General features: G+C 49.6%; 1 protein-coding gene across 1 annotated transcript in view; it reads right to left on the reverse strand.

The window, feature by feature from the left end:
- The window catches only part of XPO7 (exportin 7), a 37480-nt gene that overhangs the window by 4230 nt on the left and 15129 nt on the right, over nucleotides 1–18121 (reverse strand). Inside the window, exons 6-23 of the mRNA XM_061349796.1 lie at nucleotides 17363–17467; nucleotides 16178–16343; nucleotides 15554–15627; nucleotides 14412–14531; nucleotides 13844–13990; nucleotides 12881–13053; nucleotides 11294–11487; nucleotides 10125–10230; nucleotides 8785–8920; nucleotides 7786–7859; nucleotides 6675–6746; nucleotides 5870–5942; nucleotides 4606–4714; nucleotides 4066–4172; nucleotides 3517–3605; nucleotides 2704–2811; nucleotides 1263–1345; nucleotides 514–728 (exon numbers count right to left, since the gene is read on the reverse strand). Of these exons, the coding sequence (XP_061205780.1) occupies nucleotides 514–728; nucleotides 1263–1345; nucleotides 2704–2811; nucleotides 3517–3605; nucleotides 4066–4172; nucleotides 4606–4714; nucleotides 5870–5942; nucleotides 6675–6746; nucleotides 7786–7859; nucleotides 8785–8920; nucleotides 10125–10230; nucleotides 11294–11487; nucleotides 12881–13053; nucleotides 13844–13990; nucleotides 14412–14531; nucleotides 15554–15627; nucleotides 16178–16343; nucleotides 17363–17467 (2151 nt within the window). The remainder of the gene's footprint in view (nucleotides 1–513; nucleotides 729–1262; nucleotides 1346–2703; nucleotides 2812–3516; nucleotides 3606–4065; nucleotides 4173–4605; nucleotides 4715–5869; nucleotides 5943–6674; nucleotides 6747–7785; nucleotides 7860–8784; nucleotides 8921–10124; nucleotides 10231–11293; nucleotides 11488–12880; nucleotides 13054–13843; nucleotides 13991–14411; nucleotides 14532–15553; nucleotides 15628–16177; nucleotides 16344–17362; nucleotides 17468–18121) is intronic.

Raw genomic sequence — 18121 nt, forward strand, 5'->3', positions numbered from 1 at the left:
TATCTGCTGCCCTCTCGCCTCAATATTTTGCCAAGCAGAACTGTGCTGATGGGGCCTCCAAGCTCTGGGGCAAAATGGGTTTCTGTATGAGGTGTGAATCAGAGCAAGCCTGTAGGCGGATGTCATCAGCAAGCAGGTTATGTTTCAATTGCTGAGGCATCCAGATCTCTGCCCACAGGCACCAGAGGCAAGAACAATCCCTGGTTCACAGGAAGTGTTTTACAGATGGAGGAGGAATTCTGCTAATTGCTGTGCTGAGCCTTGGAGTGCACCACGCTGCAGAGCTGAGCAGCAGCAGGGCTGCCTGGGGGGGTCCTTGGCTGCTGTGGGTGGTGCAGCCCTCACACAGGACCTGCTGCTGCGCATCCAGGAGCTGCAGGCTCCTCCTGGCCTCTGCCTGGAGCTGCGCTTGGGGGCAGCAGCACGAGTTCACTCCTCTCCGTGATTAAAGTGTTCCTTGAGTGTGTGATCTTCCAAACCTGCCTTCCCCTGCTAATCACGGGTTCAGCTTACCAGGAGGTCGCTGTGAGGGATGGAAAGCAGAAGCTTGATAAAGGTTTGCAAGGCATTGTCCAGTGCATCATCCCCGTACAGACGGAAGACCCCAAAGTTGACGTAGCTCCCACTCAGTGCAGCCTTCAGCATAGAGAAGCAGATGGAAATCCCCTTGAGCTTCAAGGCATAGACTTGATCCTTTGGGACCTCCCCAAGCGTTAGGATACGATTTCCTGCGTGAGCACAGAAGCGGACTCAGTATTTCATCCAAACCCTTGCTCCCCCAGGGAGCAGGGGGAACAAAAGGCAGAGCCATAAGGAATGACTGAGGAGTCAGCAGGAAGCGTCAAAGACTCTGTCAAACCCCAGCCAAAGGTTAAGGAACCCGCTGCAAGTTCAGTGTGGCTCTGCTAGGAACCACGACAGAATGCAACCGCATGTCACCCTGCTGTGGAAACAGGCCAGCAGCAGGACAGGCTCGCCCATGTCACCCTGCACACTCACAAGGGGCTCAGCTGGGCTCCTGCTCCTTCCTGGCATTTCCTTCCTCCTTTTCCATGGCAAACACCCTGCCCTGCGGCTCGCCTGCCTCCCCAGCACCTCAAGCAGAAGCATCTCCCTGTATCTGAGCATGCATTCAGCAAGCAGGCTGGCACTGCTCCCCAGCCCAGGCTGTCTGAGCTGGCAAGGGCCCCAGCCCTCCCTCCCTGAGCAAGCAGAGCACTCAAGGGCAGAGCAAGGCTGCCCAGATCCCCCTGCACACTCACCATATGTAGTTATCATTTTACTCGTTTCTCGGAAGAGCAGGATGCCATTGGGAGAGGACACATCAAACTGCAGCCGTTGGGACCTAAGGGAAAGACAGCATAAATTGGGGCTTAAACACACCTGGGAGTAAACCAAAGCTAACATTGGAGCACCTTCGCATGCTGCTGTCTGCTGGGGCACCCTCCTTGCAGGGATGCTCCCCAGAGTCCAACAAGGACTTTGGACAAGAGCCTGCAGGGACAGGCCAAGGGGAATGGCTTGAACCTGCCAGAGGGGAGACTGAGCTGAGCTCTTAGGCAGAAGCTCTTCCCTGTGAGGGTGCTGAGGCGCTGGCACAGGGTGCCCAGAGAAGCTGTGGCTGCCCCATCCCTGGCAGTGCTCAAGGCCAGGTTGGACACAGGGGCTTGGAGCAAGCTGCTCCAGTGGAAGGGGTCCCTGCTCATGGCAGGGGGTTGGAACTGGATGAGCTTTAAGGTCCCTTCTAAGGCAAAGCATTCCAGGATTCCTTGATTCTATGAAAATGCCCTGGTCTGGGAGAGTGTCCTGCTGCTCCTTACCAAAGCCAGAGAGGACACAAGCACTGAGGGACAGAGCAGCTCTGCTGTCACAGAAGAAAGGGCCTGTATTTCACAGACATTAGGAATATTCCGAGCTGGAGGCTGGAATCCTGTCTTGGCAATAGTCACTTGGCTACTGTACACAAACACAGCCAACATCTTGGAAGCAGCACTGTAGGGCAGGCTGACAAGCTCCTATTCATAACACAACCAAGAATTCAGAGCTTGGCATTTTATCCCCTGCAGTGACTACATCTTACAACTGAAGTTCAGCGCCGTGTCCAGTTCACCTCAGAGACAAACAAGCGGGTGGATTCCCACAGGATTGTCCTGCTGCAAAGACACCACTGCCCTGGGGCAAAGTCTCCCAGGATGGACTCAAATGGCTGTGCCTGAACCTTGTGTCCCTTCCTCCAGCTGGAACAACAGCCCCTGCCTCTCGGGTTGTGTGCTGCTGGCTGAAGGCCAGCTCAGCCAGCCTGAGTGATGTGAACAGCATCAGAGGTACCTCTCTGCTGGCAACAAGAGCTGATGCTCTAAAGCAAAAGCGCTCATCTGGCTGCCAGAGAGAACAAGGCTCGTTTGAAACACAGGCTTTAGAAATTAACGTGAGCTGCCTGCCTCATCTTGTACTGCTGTCCTTGGAGCAGACACTGAAGGAATCCAGTGCTATTGATCGTGTCTCTGGTCTGAGTCATGAGATCTGAAGCGTTCGATTTTCTTCTCTGCTGACACAGAGCCAGTTTCCCCCCGTCCCCTTCGCAGCCTTCAGAGCATAAATAACCCAAGCACAGGAAACACAGCCAGGCACTGACACCCCCCCGAAGGCTGAAGCAGCACAGACACAAATCCCTGCCAGTTTTCAGAGGCAGCAGGTTCATACCTATTATGTACCAGCTCAGCCATCAGTTTGAGGACGGGGGTAGTGCAGGCAGGGTCATGGTACCAGAGCTCAATGGCCCGCTGCAGGATTGGCATGTAGGATGGGTAACTGCAGGGTGAAAGCTAAGGAATGTTGTGGCTTTGCTTGAAGCAAAAAAGGTCACGATTTCTACCAAAAAGCTTATTTTTGTGTACTGCACCCATACCCTGTGAAGCAGCTTATGTGACAGGGTTACACAAGAGATGCTGCTTGCTGGGGGCTGCTTTATCACACAAAAAAATGAGCGTAATTAAAACCAGAACCTCTCCAGTGTGCTGAAGGAGTTGCAAACACGCTTCTTATGCTAGGACAAACAAGAACCAAAAAGGTCTTGAATGAAAGGGAAGCCAGAACCAAAGATGTGTCAGTGCAGACAGCTGACCTTCCTCAGCCTGCCTGCTCTTTGAGCAGCTATGCTCTCACCAAAAGGACAAGGATACCAACTGCTGTTGGCTTTGGTGAGCAAGGGAAGAAGCTTTTGTTGCTGCCGGGAAGCACGCATCCCATTAAAAGCCTTTGTGCTTTGCAGGTCAAATCTCTTTAGGTCCACTCGGAAAAACCCCAACAGTTCAGCTTTGAGCAGACTTCTAGGTTGACTTGGTTACAGACAGACCTATTTTAGGGCTCAGAGACAGGATACCGAGTACTATACAAGTGAAGAGAAACCCCAGTCAGGGTTCAGCAGGGAAAATAGGACATTTGGATGCAGTCAGCCAGCATTCTCCCCGCTCTGAGGGACATGAGGACTCAAGCTTTAGGGCAATAGAAGGATACATCCACTCAAATAACATCATGAAGCTGGTCTTGGCATTGAAGGCAAAGGCTATTCCCCTCAAGTCTCTCACCAAGCCAACCAAAGTTCTCTGCATTGCAAAAGAAAAGAGATGTTAAAACTTGACACACATATGGATCTCTCTCTCCCTGTCTCCACCAGCCCAGCTCCTCCTATCCCAACACGAATACAGCCTTTCTGTGCTGGATGCCAATCCCAGGTTAGACAAAGTTCTTCCTCTTCAGTGCCTCTTTCATTTGAGCCAGTGCAGTGACAGTACTGGGGTTTTTCATTCCAAACAGAAGGAAAGCTGGCTTCAACTATGAACTCCACCTGCACCCCAAAGGGTACAAGGTGCACCACTGCTTCCCCATACACTGGCAGGAAAGCCCCCATCCCTCCAGCATCTACTTGTCTCATTCAGAAGAGAATGGCTCTCACTTTGCACGAGTTACTTGTTCTCTCATGTCTGCCTGAACTGGAAATGTCAAAGCCCCTGAGGGAAACAGCAGGGAGAGCATGGGTAACAGGGAAGGCCCTGCCCAACTTACTTTTGCCTCTTGTTCATTGAAAGTATTTGTACTGAACATCTGTGCCACGGTCTCAAAGGCAGCTGTGAGGGGAAGCATGAACTGCTCATACTGATCTTCATCTTCCCCTGAAAGAGAAAGAATAGGAAGTCAGGAAAGGGGGAGATAAGAAAGGAGGAAGCAGAGTGCACATCCTTGACCCTCACTCCTGCCTATGCTGGACCTGCAGAGCTTGAGGCAGAGGCACACAGACACAGGGCTACTGATGCCAATATCCAGGTTCTAGATAAGGCTCAGAACAAACTGCCAAATCAGCAAAACATTGGGAATATTACGAAGGGAAAATTTCACCCCAGTCTTGGTGCCATGTACCTGTGGACTATTTGTACTCAGTGACATGGCATCAAATCCACTCTCAAGCTTCTCTCCCCTGCCTCTTCTTATCCCATTTGGCTTTTCTCATTCCCAGCATCCTTTCCTGAAGGAGCTCACAGCTCACAGCAGAGCCTGGCACCCAAACCATAGAGTTCTGCTCTGGTTCCCAGGAACAGACCCCAGTACCTAAATCCACCATGAGAAGACGCCCAAGTGCAGTGTAGAACGTAGTCCGACACCTCATGTCAGTCAGGTTGGACTGATTGTTAATACCCAGGAAGGAAAAGTGCTCACTCTGCAAAGGGAAGAGAAGAGTTGGGTTAAAGGGGAAGCACCACCTCAAACAGGCTCCTGGATTGAGGGCTGAGGAGCCCTCATTCCCCTGGCTGATTCCCAGCTGATGCAAGGATGAGAAGCAGGGAGGCACACGGGTACTTTGCTAACCACATCTGCCAGGCATCTCAGAGAACATACCACCAGAGGGCAACAGGCACCGTGCCCTGCCCACTGGCAAAGCCAGCAGTGCTATCTGTCATCTTTCATCTCAGAACTCCCCAAGACCAGATGAACAAGGAAGTCTTGCTTTGCCTCCAGAGCAGAGAAGCAATCTGCTCTCCTTACTCATGGGACCCTGGAAGCATTAAATTGCTGAAAACCCAGTTACTCTACCATTGTTTCCTATGGAAAGAGTAGCCCCAGATGATGTGCAGTCTGAATGCAGTTTCTGGACTAAACACAGGACATGAGACTGCCTGCAAATCATCTCCTGGCTCAAGGAATATAGTGCCTGGTGCCACCGGTCAACACACACCTTCTGGATGTGGTGCTGGGAGTCATGAGGTGACCACGTGCACACAGAGGTGAGTTAGAAATGTGACTTTGCTGCTGGCTTTAGTTGCTCAGTCTGAGGTTGCTGATTTCAACCAGCAGACCACATGTGCACAGTGAGTATCACCATACTGGAAGTACCCCCACAGTGGCAGTGACCAACGCCCAAGGCTGCTATCCTAAGCACTGCAAGCCATGGCACTTCTTCCAAATCAGCACTTTCAGAAAGAAAGGAGGAGCACTGAAATGCTGTTATATATATATACACATATACATAATGCTGTAAGTTGCAGAAAGTGCTCACTGCCTGGCTGCAGCAGTACCAGCTGTCTCCTGCATTTCTCTCTGGAGATGGCTCTTTCAGTGGAGAGCAGAGATACCCCATTAACACTGTGGGGGTGAAAGGTACCACATAATTACAGCCCCTCGAAATGGAACAAAGGGAGATGGAACACAGCATATTTCCTGGCTCATGCATGGCATCCAGTAGGATGGAAGCATCTGGGAGACAGGGAAACTTCAGAAGTGAGTCCAGGTGTTAAACTGAGGGGATTATCTCAGTTGCAACAGGCAGCTGGAGGAGACTGCTGTGAGACAAGAAGCAGGAGGTGGAAGGACTCACCGTGTGATTGTTCAGCATGAACTGTACAGCGCTCAGCTTCACCAGCTTTCTAACACTGCTGTATGTAAACGGGGTGTTAAGGAAGCAGCAGAGCCAGCAGAAAACTTCTTACAATGCTTGCAAAGGCAAACCTGGAAGGGGACTTATGTCTGTATTATTGAATATATTCTAGCCTCAATTCCTCTTGTTTCAAGAGCAACCAAGTTGCATAAAGCTACACTGCAGAGACAAGCAGTGACCATTTTTATTTACTCTGTCAGGAAGAACAAGTAGAAGACCTTAAGACAGAGTGTAACAAAGCGTGGATGGAAAGCTACAAAACAATTATGGCCCAAAAGAAAAACCCTACATTATAGCCATCCACTGCAATTCCACAGCTAGATTTACATTAGATATTAGGCACAAGTTCTTCCCTGTGAGGGTGCTGAGGAGCTGGTACAGGGTGCTCAGAGAAGCTGTGGCTGCCCCATTCCTGGCAGTGCTCAAGGCCAGGCTAGACAGGGCTTGGAGCAAGCTGTTCTAGTGGAAGGTGTCCCTGCCCGTGGCAGGGGACTGGAACTGGATGAGCTTTAGAGTCCCTTCCAACACAAACCAGCCTGGGGCTCTATGAGTCTAGGGAAGATGCTGACCAAGTAATCACACTCTCACTCTGCTCTTCTCACTACCCAGAAGATGAGGTGGGTCAGAAATCTGTTCCACGCAGAGTGCTCCTGTTCCAGCTGAACATCTGGGTCACTCTTCCCCCATCCTGAGGTTCAAGGGCTCTGGAGACCCAACAGCTCTTCTAAAAGGATATCCAATGGAGAGGTCATTGAGCAGCTGCAGCGTCTTGGAGGTGATGGGCTCGCACCGACCCCAGTACTTCAAGTTGGTGATGCTAGGAAAGAGGACAACAAGGATGATCAGAGAGGTTTGCTTGGCTTCCCCTTTGCTGTGCAGCAGATTCTTCAGTTCAAGAGCCACCCAACATCATCAGCTCCACCCTCCACCGAGACCACAGACATCACAAGCCACAAAATATTGGTATAAAATTACTGTACTTACATTTGGTTGACTAGAAAATTATCCTTCAGATAATCTTCACTACTTGGGTCCCAAGCTACACTGGCCCATACCCAGGCCCTTGGAATTCTGTGGCACTCCAGGGCTGGTTTCTGCAGCAAGGGTAAGAGAATTCTGCGGCAGTGACTACATGCAGACGTATGCAATTCTGCACCTGCACCATCCACTGTCAGCTGCAGAATTCTAATAGCCCTTGCTCCTTCCAGGAGAGCCATTTCACCCCTTGGGGACAACGCATCACCCCCATGCATGTAAAGATGGGGGTGACGCTATAGAAGCTGAGGGGGAGCTAGTGGCTGCACCTCACCAGGCACATGGCACTGGGTGTCAGCACTGGAGCTACTGAATTGGTTCCAAAACACTAGAGGCTGCTGAAGCCATGACAAAAAGCCAGTGGACAGGTTTGGTCAAGAGAAAAGCTGCCAAAAACAGGCCAAATAGGTGACTGCCAGAGTGGAGGAGTTTTAAGGAAGGACCTGCACTACTCTGGGACTGAACAGCACAGTTTGAAGGAGCAGTCCCCTCCCCATTGAGCTTTCGTGGCTGGTGATTGCCAATAGTCAAGTGATAGGGCATGAGTGCTTGAGGCTGTCCCCTCCCTGACTGTGGTCTTACTGAGCAGACACTGCAAAGAGAATCCATTCTCCTGGTGTACAGCTTATTGTGGTGGCTCCACGGTGGATAAATCAATCCTGGACATTGTGCGTGACTCAGCCCCTGACAAAAGCCCGTGTTCCCCAGTAACCAGGTGTTACTAGGTTTAGACTGAACAACATTCCCTCATATGCCAGTTTTCCTGGTAATACCTTCAAACAAACCCTGGAATCTCTGATGCCTGCATCAGGAACACTTACATTTTTCCTATGAAGACGCTCAGGACCATGGTCTCATCATTCAGCCCCAGGACCTCCGAGAGGCGGCGGTAGAGCTGGAGAGGGGGAACAACACCAATTAAAAGCTGCCAAGAAAACAAGTTCTGATCAAAGGTTGCTCTTCTCTTGCCTTCCCTTTGCAGCACACGTGCCTAGGGGGGTGCACATCTGGGCTTTCCCAGACCACAACCTTTGTGTGTTGACTGATCTGATCCAGACCAATACTCGCCCTCATCACTGCTACCTCTTTATATCCCTCGTCACAGCAGGTTCAGGTACTGTACACAGATACTGGAGCACTTGCTTTGCCTAAGGAAAGGGGATATCACTGTGCTCCTCCATCTGCAGCTTCATGCAGTATCTTAAGTGTATTTGTCTGAAACTCTTAAGCCCTTGTCACACCATTGCTCCAAAGCCTCTGCGGTGAGGAAGGAAAGCCATATGTGACTGGAAAGGAAGAGAACCTGACTGGAGTGATGATGCTCCTATTCTTTACATATTCTTTATTTAAAAAAGGTATTTTGCATCTCTAAAGAGACACCGAGGCAAAGTCCAGTACATCTACAATTGCCTTGTGATGAAGAGGATGGATATTTATCTACACTTTGTGGCTGAGGAAGCAAGGCACAGATGCTAAGCTGAGATTCCTCATAGGTGCATGAGGTGGTGCAACCCACACACTTCCACAGTTATCATTTGAAGTCACAGCAGAAACTCAGCAAGTCACAAAACCGAACACAGGTCTCAAGTTCCAGGTTGCTGCCACAGCCATGGGCTCCTTCCTGACGCTTACAGAACTGGGTAGTTCAAAACCAGGTCAGAGTTTAACACTGGACATACATCTAAACTACCTGGCCTAGGTCTGAGTGTTTGCAGCTATAAAGAGGAGACAATAAGTAATGCCACTTGCTCTCATTTTAAAAGGGTAGCTATTACAGGACTTTGCATCACCACAGAGATGCAGCCAAGAGGACTGATTACCTTGGAAGACTTCTGCACCTGATCTCCAATGTAGATCTTGCGGAACTGCTCGAAGAAGCTCAGCATGGCAAGCTCCAGCTTCTCATTCCCTGCCTGTGCCAGGCGAGAGTCCGTCAAGTTCATCAGCTGCAGCACCCTGCAGAGAGGGGAAAAACACACCTTGGAGACGGACCCAGGGAGAAAGGAGGGATTTCTGCTGTTTCCAGGCTGTGTACAACGGTATCTGTTACCTTCTGTGGGCACTGTGGGCCAAGAACTGATAAAACTGGTAACTCTCACTAGGGCACATTCCTCTTCAGCACAAGGCTGTCGTAAGGATTCCGTATCCCTTTTAACATGGATACAAGGCCTTGGATTTAATTTGCTGCAGAAGTGACTTTCAGGTGCTTTAGAGCACTGACCCATGACAGGTCCATCAAAGCCACCTGAGCAATGTGCTCCCCTCACAAGAGCCAGACTCTAAAGGACAACCCCAACTTCAGCAGCGGCACTGCTGTGACCTGTGCACAGTGAGCAGGCCTGGCTGGCAAGGAAGGGGTGGAGGGATTTGAGGTAACACATATGCAGCAGAGCAGGGGAGCAAAAGCAGTGAGATTCTTTTTGGCAAGTGCCACAAAGCACAAAGTGGGAAAAGATAAAACATAAATAGACTCCTCTGAACATCTCTCATATATGCTGGCTCTGAAGTAGCTGAAATATATGCAGGGTCTCACCACTTCCCCTTCAGTAACTCATCAGCTACATGGGAAGCCAGGGCTTGACGTTATCCATTGGCTCACCAACAGGCCAGCTTCCATACACTCCCAGTTACATCCTTTTCCTACCCTAGCTTCCAAGCGGAGCAATTTGGCTCTGGAGCAGAAGGCACTCAGTGTGACTCAAGGTCGTTCTACGTGTTCTCACATCCACAAAATAAAGCTTGCACTGGAGAGGATTTACCATCCCAAATATCCAGCACCGGTTAGATGATGTGTTAAAGCTATAGGAGAACTACAATATTCAGTGTATTTATCACTTTGCATCATTAACTAGGAAAAAGACTTTTCCCCCCACCCCAGCAAATAACCATCATGCATTTAGTTCTGCTTCAATGCATGCAGTTAAGCTTGGTGTAAACCCCCTCTCACATGTTCTTCCCCTCTCATTCTCTTTCTCATGACCCACATCTCCCAGTTTAGCCAAGCCACAGCAGAAGGTTGCTGAGTGGCTCCAGCCAGCGCCCCAATCTCTTCCTTCAGGGTGGCCAGTTCCACACTTGCTCAGTGACAAGAGGGGAAGAACATGGTGGCAATTCTTTTGTGGTCTTCAGTGGTGGTGCAGCTAGAAGAGAGGATCCCTACCGACAGACCAACTCGCCATCCATCGCATCCTGCTCATCCGTGCTGGCGAAGGAGACCCTGCCACCGATCACTGCCCCGATGATATAGACGAGCCACGTCAGGCGCCCTGCAACCAACAGACACGTCACAACCAGCACATCACAAGGAGGAAGCTGCATTTTGTTTTGGCAAAAGCAGGATTCAGAGGGAGGCTCTTTCTGCTTTTGTGCCCATCTACCCCCAAATTACTGTTTTCCACTTGCAGGCACAGCTTTGCTAGAAAGGAAACAAGAACACGAGGTCTGCCTGAAGGATTTCATTATTTAAAGCTATTCCACTGCAGAAAGCCACTTGTAAAACTGTTCAGGGTGTTTCAACACGTGTACACACCAGCAGGCAGTGTTTATTCTTTCAAAGTACATGTGGCTGGTGGAGAAGACAACCTCATGTGGAGCTTTGCCCACACATACAAAGAAATAAAGAAGTGCTGTGTTAGATCAGACAACACGGCTTCAAAAGAGGAACAGTTTCCACACCTGTGCGGATGTGCCTAACTCCTCCTCAGACAAGGAAGCCAGCTATGTTATTAGAGAAGGGGCATAACACAGCTAAACTTTAGCCTCCAAAGGAACTGTTTCTTTACAACCAGGATTAAGCAAGTCCCAAACCAACCAGCCAGGCAAGTACAAAACCCGTGTGCTGAATGCACCCAATGCTGTGGGCATCCTCCTTCATCCTTCAGACACCGGTATCAGCTGAAAACCTCACTCCCAGTTACTCATTACCAACAATCAGCTGGAGATCTCTGTCCCATACTCAGCAGGGATATTCAAATGAGCACTCCACAACCTGCCTCTGACAAAAGAGGGATGGGGCCAGGCAGTGCTGACCACCTCTGGATGGGGGAACATCCTCAGAACTCATCTCTGAAAGCCTGGGGAAGGACATGCTACATCTCCCCCCCAGAAGGAATGGAGTCAGCTGTAGGACAGCAATATCTTCAGCAGCAATGCTGTGTCTGTCTACAGTCAAAAATATTGTACACGTTATGAGCAGCACCCTGTTTGTGAGATCTGCCTCCCAGCTTTGGGTGCAGGCCTTTCACCATGAGTGCAGGCTTCTGACAGGGTGCTCAGGAGAACAGGCAACCTGCTGCAAGCCCACAGGTCACAGCTCTCAAACACGCTCACCTTCTTGTACAGCAACATCCATGGGGCTGGCAGTGGCACTCTGCAGCAGCTCCTGGTAGGACTGGGCTGACTGGTCAAAGAGCTGCACAAGCAGAGCACAGGTCTTCTCATACTCGCACCGGCCAATAGTGGACAGCTGATCTAGCTGCTGCTGTACAAGGCCGGTATCATCCAGCGGATCCTCCAAACCATCCCTAAGCAGCAAGAAAGCAGATTAGAAAAGGACTTAAACTGTAGAGATAGCCTAACCCATACGGAGAAGGACTTGGGGGTGTTGGATGACGAGAAGCTCCCCATGACCAGGCTTCAGTGTACGCTGAGACCCCAACACAAGAGGGATGTGAAGCTGCTGGAGCGAGCCCAGAGGAGGCCATCATTATGGCCATCCACTGCAACTCCACAGCTAGCTCTATATTAGACATTAGGCAGAAGCTCTTCCCTGTGAGGGTGCTGAGGCGCTGGCACAGGGTGCCCAGAGAAGCTGTGGCTGCCCCATCCCTGGCAGTGCTCAAGGCCAGGTTGGACACAGCGGCTTGGAGCAAGCTGCTCCAGTGGAAGGGGTCCCTGCCTGTGGCAGGGGTTGGAACTGGGTAAGCTTTAAGATCTCTTCCACCCCAAAGCAATCTGGGGTTCTACGATAACATAAGCTTATTTCTATCATGTAGAAGATGCTTTCTCAGCCCTACAATTCCAATGATTCAAGTCTCTGCCTCTGCTATTTGCCAGGATGAAGAACTGCACCAACCGATTCAATCACCCGACTGTTACTGTGACCATAAATCAGCACAGCAGTGGCTCAGGTGCAAAGGCCATTGGGACCTGGGATAAGTAAGCTCTTCTTACATCTTTAACACGCATCCAGGTCTTTGAACAGAGTGTGCAGTGCCAAGAACAAGGTCTCTCTCTAGTTGTCTTTGTCTAACAAAGCTTCCCATCTTTCTCAATGGGTTATTGCTGTTTCCTCTAAGTACACGAACCTCAACAATAAGTTTACTGCAAACTCCAGAACCAGGTAACCATGCTGTTAGACACCTAAAAAGGTATAAGCTGGTCAGTCCTGAACAGAGACATTAATTTACTATTTGATCCTTTGTCTTCATCAAACACAAACACACACAAGGTGGAATTCATCCCACACCAGTTCAGGCACCGACAGTCCTGTAGGCTGCACTTACACTCAAACGGAAAAGAAAGAAGATAGTTTTAGGTGTAATTTTGCCATCCTACAGCGGAGATTTAACAACTGAGTCACTCTTTGTATACATGTTCCTCTCTGCTTTGATGGCAGTGTAAATGGTATGCTGCAGATGTTTGGTAACAAGATGAATTCTACACATAACCAGAGACCACTCAGATCAATCTCAGCCACTGGAGATTGAGCAAGGTCTCAAAAAACCCAGCTTAAAACAAACTTCAGAGGCAGAACATGCAGTTTAGGTGAACCAGCCTGAGGAACCAGTGGCGACTCCCAGAACTTCCTGCAGCCATACCCATTTAAATGAGAATTCAGAATGGAAAAACACTGGACCCTGCAGTGTTAGCCTGGTGCTGGCAGGCAGACTGCTGCCATCCCTCTGCTCTGCTTACCTCAGGATGATGTGCACAGACTCCAGCCTGGATGTGATGTAAGCTTTTGTGACTTCTGGGGTGTATGTTTCCAGCATGTGAGGCTCTGTGGCTTTAACATAGGGCACTGATGCAGCCAGGCGCTGCCACAGGCTCAGCAGATAGTGAACACTGTTCGGGGCGAACTCCCAGTGCTGCAGGAGAAAGAGAGGGCAGGAAAGCAGGGAGGAGAGGGCGAGGAAACCAAGTTATGATCTTGGTTCTTTCACCCACGTTATTTGGACTCACACAGCACAGACAAGGCAGTATCTAGCAGCTTTAATACTGTAGGTGCCAATGTGAGCACCTATTCAATGGGCATGATCAGCATCCAGTGAACACTGACAGACAATCCTTAGCTCCTGGGCGGTGCAGCTGAGCCAAAGCCTTTGGTCCCAAACTGCTGCTGAGCTCATGCTGTAGCATGCTGCGAGCAGCTCCCCCAGTTGAATGTACAGCTTAAAGCTGCTTCCCAGATAAATATTAAGATTTAAGAGACAAAGGCATTATGCAACCTATACAGTTTCCTTGACCATATTCTGTGCAGGGGAGCAGTTACAAGCTGTATCCACCAGTGGAAAACACAGTAAGAATATGGCATGATGTTCATATTACAAGCAACCACTTCAACTGCATTTTAATAGCGACTGATACAGAAGTCTAAAAATAAGTCTTATTTAACAAGCTGGGTTTTTCCCCTCTGCTAGGACATGGGAAGGCTCTGGAGGCACAGCAGCCCTGCCTTCCCTCACATCCTGCTCCATTCAGGAGGAATTCAGAGAATCATCAATGCTCCTCCACAGGGTTCTGCCAGAGCCTGTGGGGCTTTGTGGTAAAATAACAGCAAATTACAGGGTGAAGAACAGCCAAGAGGGTTGTGATTTTGTTTGGAGAGAAGACAAAGGGCATGAGCACCCCTCGAGGGTGAGTAGAACTATTCTGTACCTGCAGGCTGGTCACGGTGAAGTTGGCAATGAGACGGATAACCTCGGGGTAGTTTTCCACCTTCACCAGCTCTCCCAGCTGGTAGTTGCTTTTCAACCGGGCCAGCAACCGGCAGAACTCATGGTAGTTGTTTGGGTCTGACAAACTCTGAGAGGAGAACAAGAGGAGAACTGAGAAACACTCCCCAGTGCTTGGTGGTCAGCTGCAGGAGGTGCAGAGATGGTGGAATGGTAGGAAAAGGAAGAGAGCGGCAAGATGAGGGTGCTGAGGCGCTGGCACAGGGTGCCCAGAGACGCTGTGGCTGCCCCATCCCTGGCAGTGTTCAAGGCCAGGCTGGATCGGGCTTGGAGCAACCTGCTCTAGTGGAAAGTGTCCCTGCCCGTAGCAGGGGGCTGGAACTGGGTGAGCTTTAGGGTCCCTTCCAACACAAACCAGCCTGGGATTCTATGTTGCACCCTTCAGCCCAGTGCCACAAGTGGGACACACACAGTAGAAAGTATTTTTGGTGAAAAAACACGATGCTGAGTAAGCAGGGACCTGATTCCACTGCCTGCATCCGAATACTCACCTGGGGGTTTTCCAGTATTCGTTTAACTCCATCCACGAGATGAGATAAGAACTTTGCTCTCTCTGCGTTGTTGAAGAGGGATCTGCGCACGGAGGCTATCTGCACCAGGCAGGACAGGACCTGGAAGGGGCAAGGAATAAATAGAAAGGAAGGAATCAGAGCAATAAAGTGAACAGCACGTTTCCTTTTCATGACATAAGGAACCATTTCAGTCTGCTGCTCCTTTGCATGCTCTGGGACAGCTCCTTCCCTTTGCGGCTGTGTCATCTGGGTATGTCAAAGGTGTGTTCCAAGCTCTGCTCCCAGAAATGCTGGGATTTCTTCAGATGGAGAATACAGATTGCACCAGACTGAGCATGCCCCCGGATTGGCAGGGAAAGCTGCTGAACTTAACTCAGACTTGGAGAAGTATCGCTGGAGACAGAATGAAAGGCAGGAATAAAAATAAATGAAGTTGGTCTCAACCCACCCTCTGGAATTTAAATCCAGAGTGAATTCCCAGGGTGCCACTGCAGTAGTAACAGGGTAGTGAACAGGATTTGGGAGAGCAGCAGCAGTTAGCTAGGGACTGGCACCCTGCAAGCCTTACCCAGAGGCAAAACCTCATTCCCTCTGACCAGCTCTGACTGAGAAGTATTTAGCAGACAGGGCAGTGTCTGCCAGGCAGGTCTTCTTTCCCCAAGAAGAAATACTCCATCTTTGAGTTCAGCTGTTCTATTGGCCACTTCATCCAACTGGGACATGGCCTACTTTGAAAGTGTGGACGGAGAAAGTACATTCATCAGTTGTGCTCCCTACCTACTCACAGTACAGTTTTAGGATTGACTCAGCAGTGAAGTCAGAATAGCATCCCTCAAAAAAGGGGTGGCTGGGAGAGTGAGCAGGCAGGCTCCAAGCTATGGAAAGACAAGGAAGAGGGCTGGAAGCAAACAAGCTGCTCTTAGGTCAAATCTAAACCTGCAGATGCATCAAGACAGCAGCACTGGATCCTTTGTCACTATGGCACATGGCAGTGTCATCAGTGTGGAGGCAGCTCTATGAAGCCAGCCTAAGGCATTTTAATCACCAGTTAGTCTCCCAGATGAACCCTACACACACTTCCTGGTAGTGGAGTCTGTAAGGGAAATAAACACTGAACTTACCAGAGGAGAAAACGAAGGAGGGATGGAATGATAAAGATCAAAAAACAACTGAAGGGTTGAAGAATCCAAGAATGCTGAAAGAGAACAGAGCATTATACTGAGGACACCTCCATCTACTGCTTTCCATAGGTGTAAAGCTCAGCTTACCAACCATGGCATGTGTACTGTCATGTGAAGTACCACTCTAGGAAAACATTCCCAAGGGATTTGACATTTTTACCCCATTTCCTTTCCTAGAAATAAAGCAAATTTCCTGGTACTTGCTGCTAAGACAAAATTACAGGGAGATATTTTAAGCACACAATCTGTGAAACTGCCTGCAAAGTGACTGGTGAGAACAGCAAGGATGCTGCGAGCAGGTGCCCAGTCACTTGGTACTGCCATTTCTAAAGCAGCCCAACCATTTGCTGTTTCCTGAATTGGCAGGTGGAAGACTGGAAGGGCAGAGGGTGTTTTTATAGCTCAAGAGAGCCAACCCCAACTGAATTGCATTTGTAATAGGACTAAGGAAAGGCTGGATTTTACATCTGACATCCTACATGGCCGTTTATCACAGTACAGCAAGGGATGGAGCAGCTCAGCCCTGCTCTCAGCTGCTGTGGTGGAGATCATAGCCAGGCTTACCTGATCTCCAACTGGTTGGGATCTGCACAGTGCAAAGATCATCTGAGGACTCGTCTGTTGATGTGCCAATGAAATCAAAGTTCAGGCAGTTGTGTGTGAGCTTAAGCAGCTGCATGAGCAGCCCATGCTGGCTCTCATCATTCAGGTTCAGGTTCTTCCCAGAAGCCTATAAAAGACATGGGATTACAAAAAGGAAAAAGAAATCAAGGTGACAGCTGAGTCTGAGGCAGTAATTTAACTTGAAACAGGATGTGGCAATCATAAGGATCACATGCACAAGCACCAACCCCAGTGATCACATACTTTTACAGGCAGCATGTGTATTTACATGCTTTATCTTCACAGGAGATGGATAAACAGCACTTTCTTTTTCACTCAGCTTGTACTGCACAGGAGGAAAACTAGCCAGGCTTGCCAGCATGCAATCATACCATGAGATTCCAGAGATAAGGAAGTTCTTATTAAGGTTAAACACAAGAATACATTTTCTGCCTGAGGAGCACTTCACAGCAGGGAATCCTGTTGCTCCACCTACCCCTCCTATGGAAATGAGTGCCTCCATTTCTGCTGCATAGATGATCTGCACAAACCCTGCTCTGGTTACACACTGCCATGGGCAGGGAACACAGGGATACTCTCAAGTAACACAAAGAACTCAATGGACATGAAATGCCAGGTCATTTCACTGCAGCTAAAATGCAGCATTTGGGTCTGGGATCCAGGGACAGGCCAGCCTGTGTATGTTTTGTATTATCACTCTGTACTTAAACCAAACCAAAAATCCCCAAACTAATAACAAAATAAACCCCAAAACTGCAGTCCTAATCCAGCTCTGGGGCAACAGCACAAGAGGGACCTGGAGCTGTTGGACTGAGGCCAGAGGAGGCCATGGGGATGCTACCAGGGCTGGAGCAGCTCTGCTCTGGAGCCAGGCTGAGAGAGCTGGGCTGGGGCAGCCTGGAGAAGAGAAGGCTCCTGAAGGGGAGACCTGAGAGCAGCTCCAGTGCCTGAAGGGGCTACAGGAAACCTGGAGAGAGGCTTTGGACAAGGGCCTGTAGGGACAGGACAAGCAGAATGGCTTGAACCTGCCAAAGGGGAGATTGAGAGGAGCTCTTAGGCAGAAGAGCACAAAGCCTGTTACCAACATGCAGCCCCAGAATAGATGCCAAATGACAGATTCCTTACCTGTTTCAGTAAATTGCATGACAGTGTGAAAATATCGAACAAAGATGAATCACGGAAGGAAGAGGCTATTTTCCTGTGCTTGGTCAGTGGATGAGTAGTATCCGCCTGAGCAGAGAGAAAAGCAATGCTTAGACCTGAGGGGCAGAGGTGGAACAAGACCAGCAGGCCATAGTGGAGCCCTGTTAAGTCCTGGGACACCCAGGTCTTCCTCCCCAAAGCGATGTCACACCAGTTGGCTACTCCAGGGGGATGCACTGTGCTGTGGTTCTTCCATGGATAAAATCATACTGCTGCTGACAGGACCTTCCACCTCCAATACTCACAATGCAGCTCCCCTGCACCCTGCCTGACAGCAAGGGTGGGTTTACTCTTGAGTTCATTTCAATCTCTTCCAAAGCAGGATCAAAAGTACTTCAGTCATTTTAGAAACTCCAACACTGCCTTCTAAAGTGCTCCAAACTCCTGAGAGTTCGATCCTACCTGAAGCCCTGGGCAGACACATGGTCAAGTCCCAGCAATCCTAATTCCCCTCCTGAACCTGCACAGATGAGAAGAAACTAGAAGGAGAGTTAACCACTGCCAGCCAGTTTGGACTGTGCTGTATCTATCATAGCAAGCTCCAGTTCTGGACCTCTCACTGTAGCAGAATAAGGTGAGATGAAATTCAAGAGGCAAATCCACACAAACTGCTTTATACTGGAGAACAAAGTCTCCAGCCCGTTCAAGCAGAGGCACACAACTTGAAGCTCCACTTTCCTT

The sequence above is a fragment of the Neopsephotus bourkii genome, unplaced genomic scaffold (assembly GCF_033783945.1).
Source record: "Neopsephotus bourkii isolate Nb327-2 ecotype Australia unplaced genomic scaffold, CSIRO-AGI_Nbou_v1 NB_457, whole genome shotgun sequence".
Lineage (NCBI taxonomy): Eukaryota > Metazoa > Chordata > Aves > Psittaciformes > Psittacidae > Neopsephotus > Neopsephotus bourkii.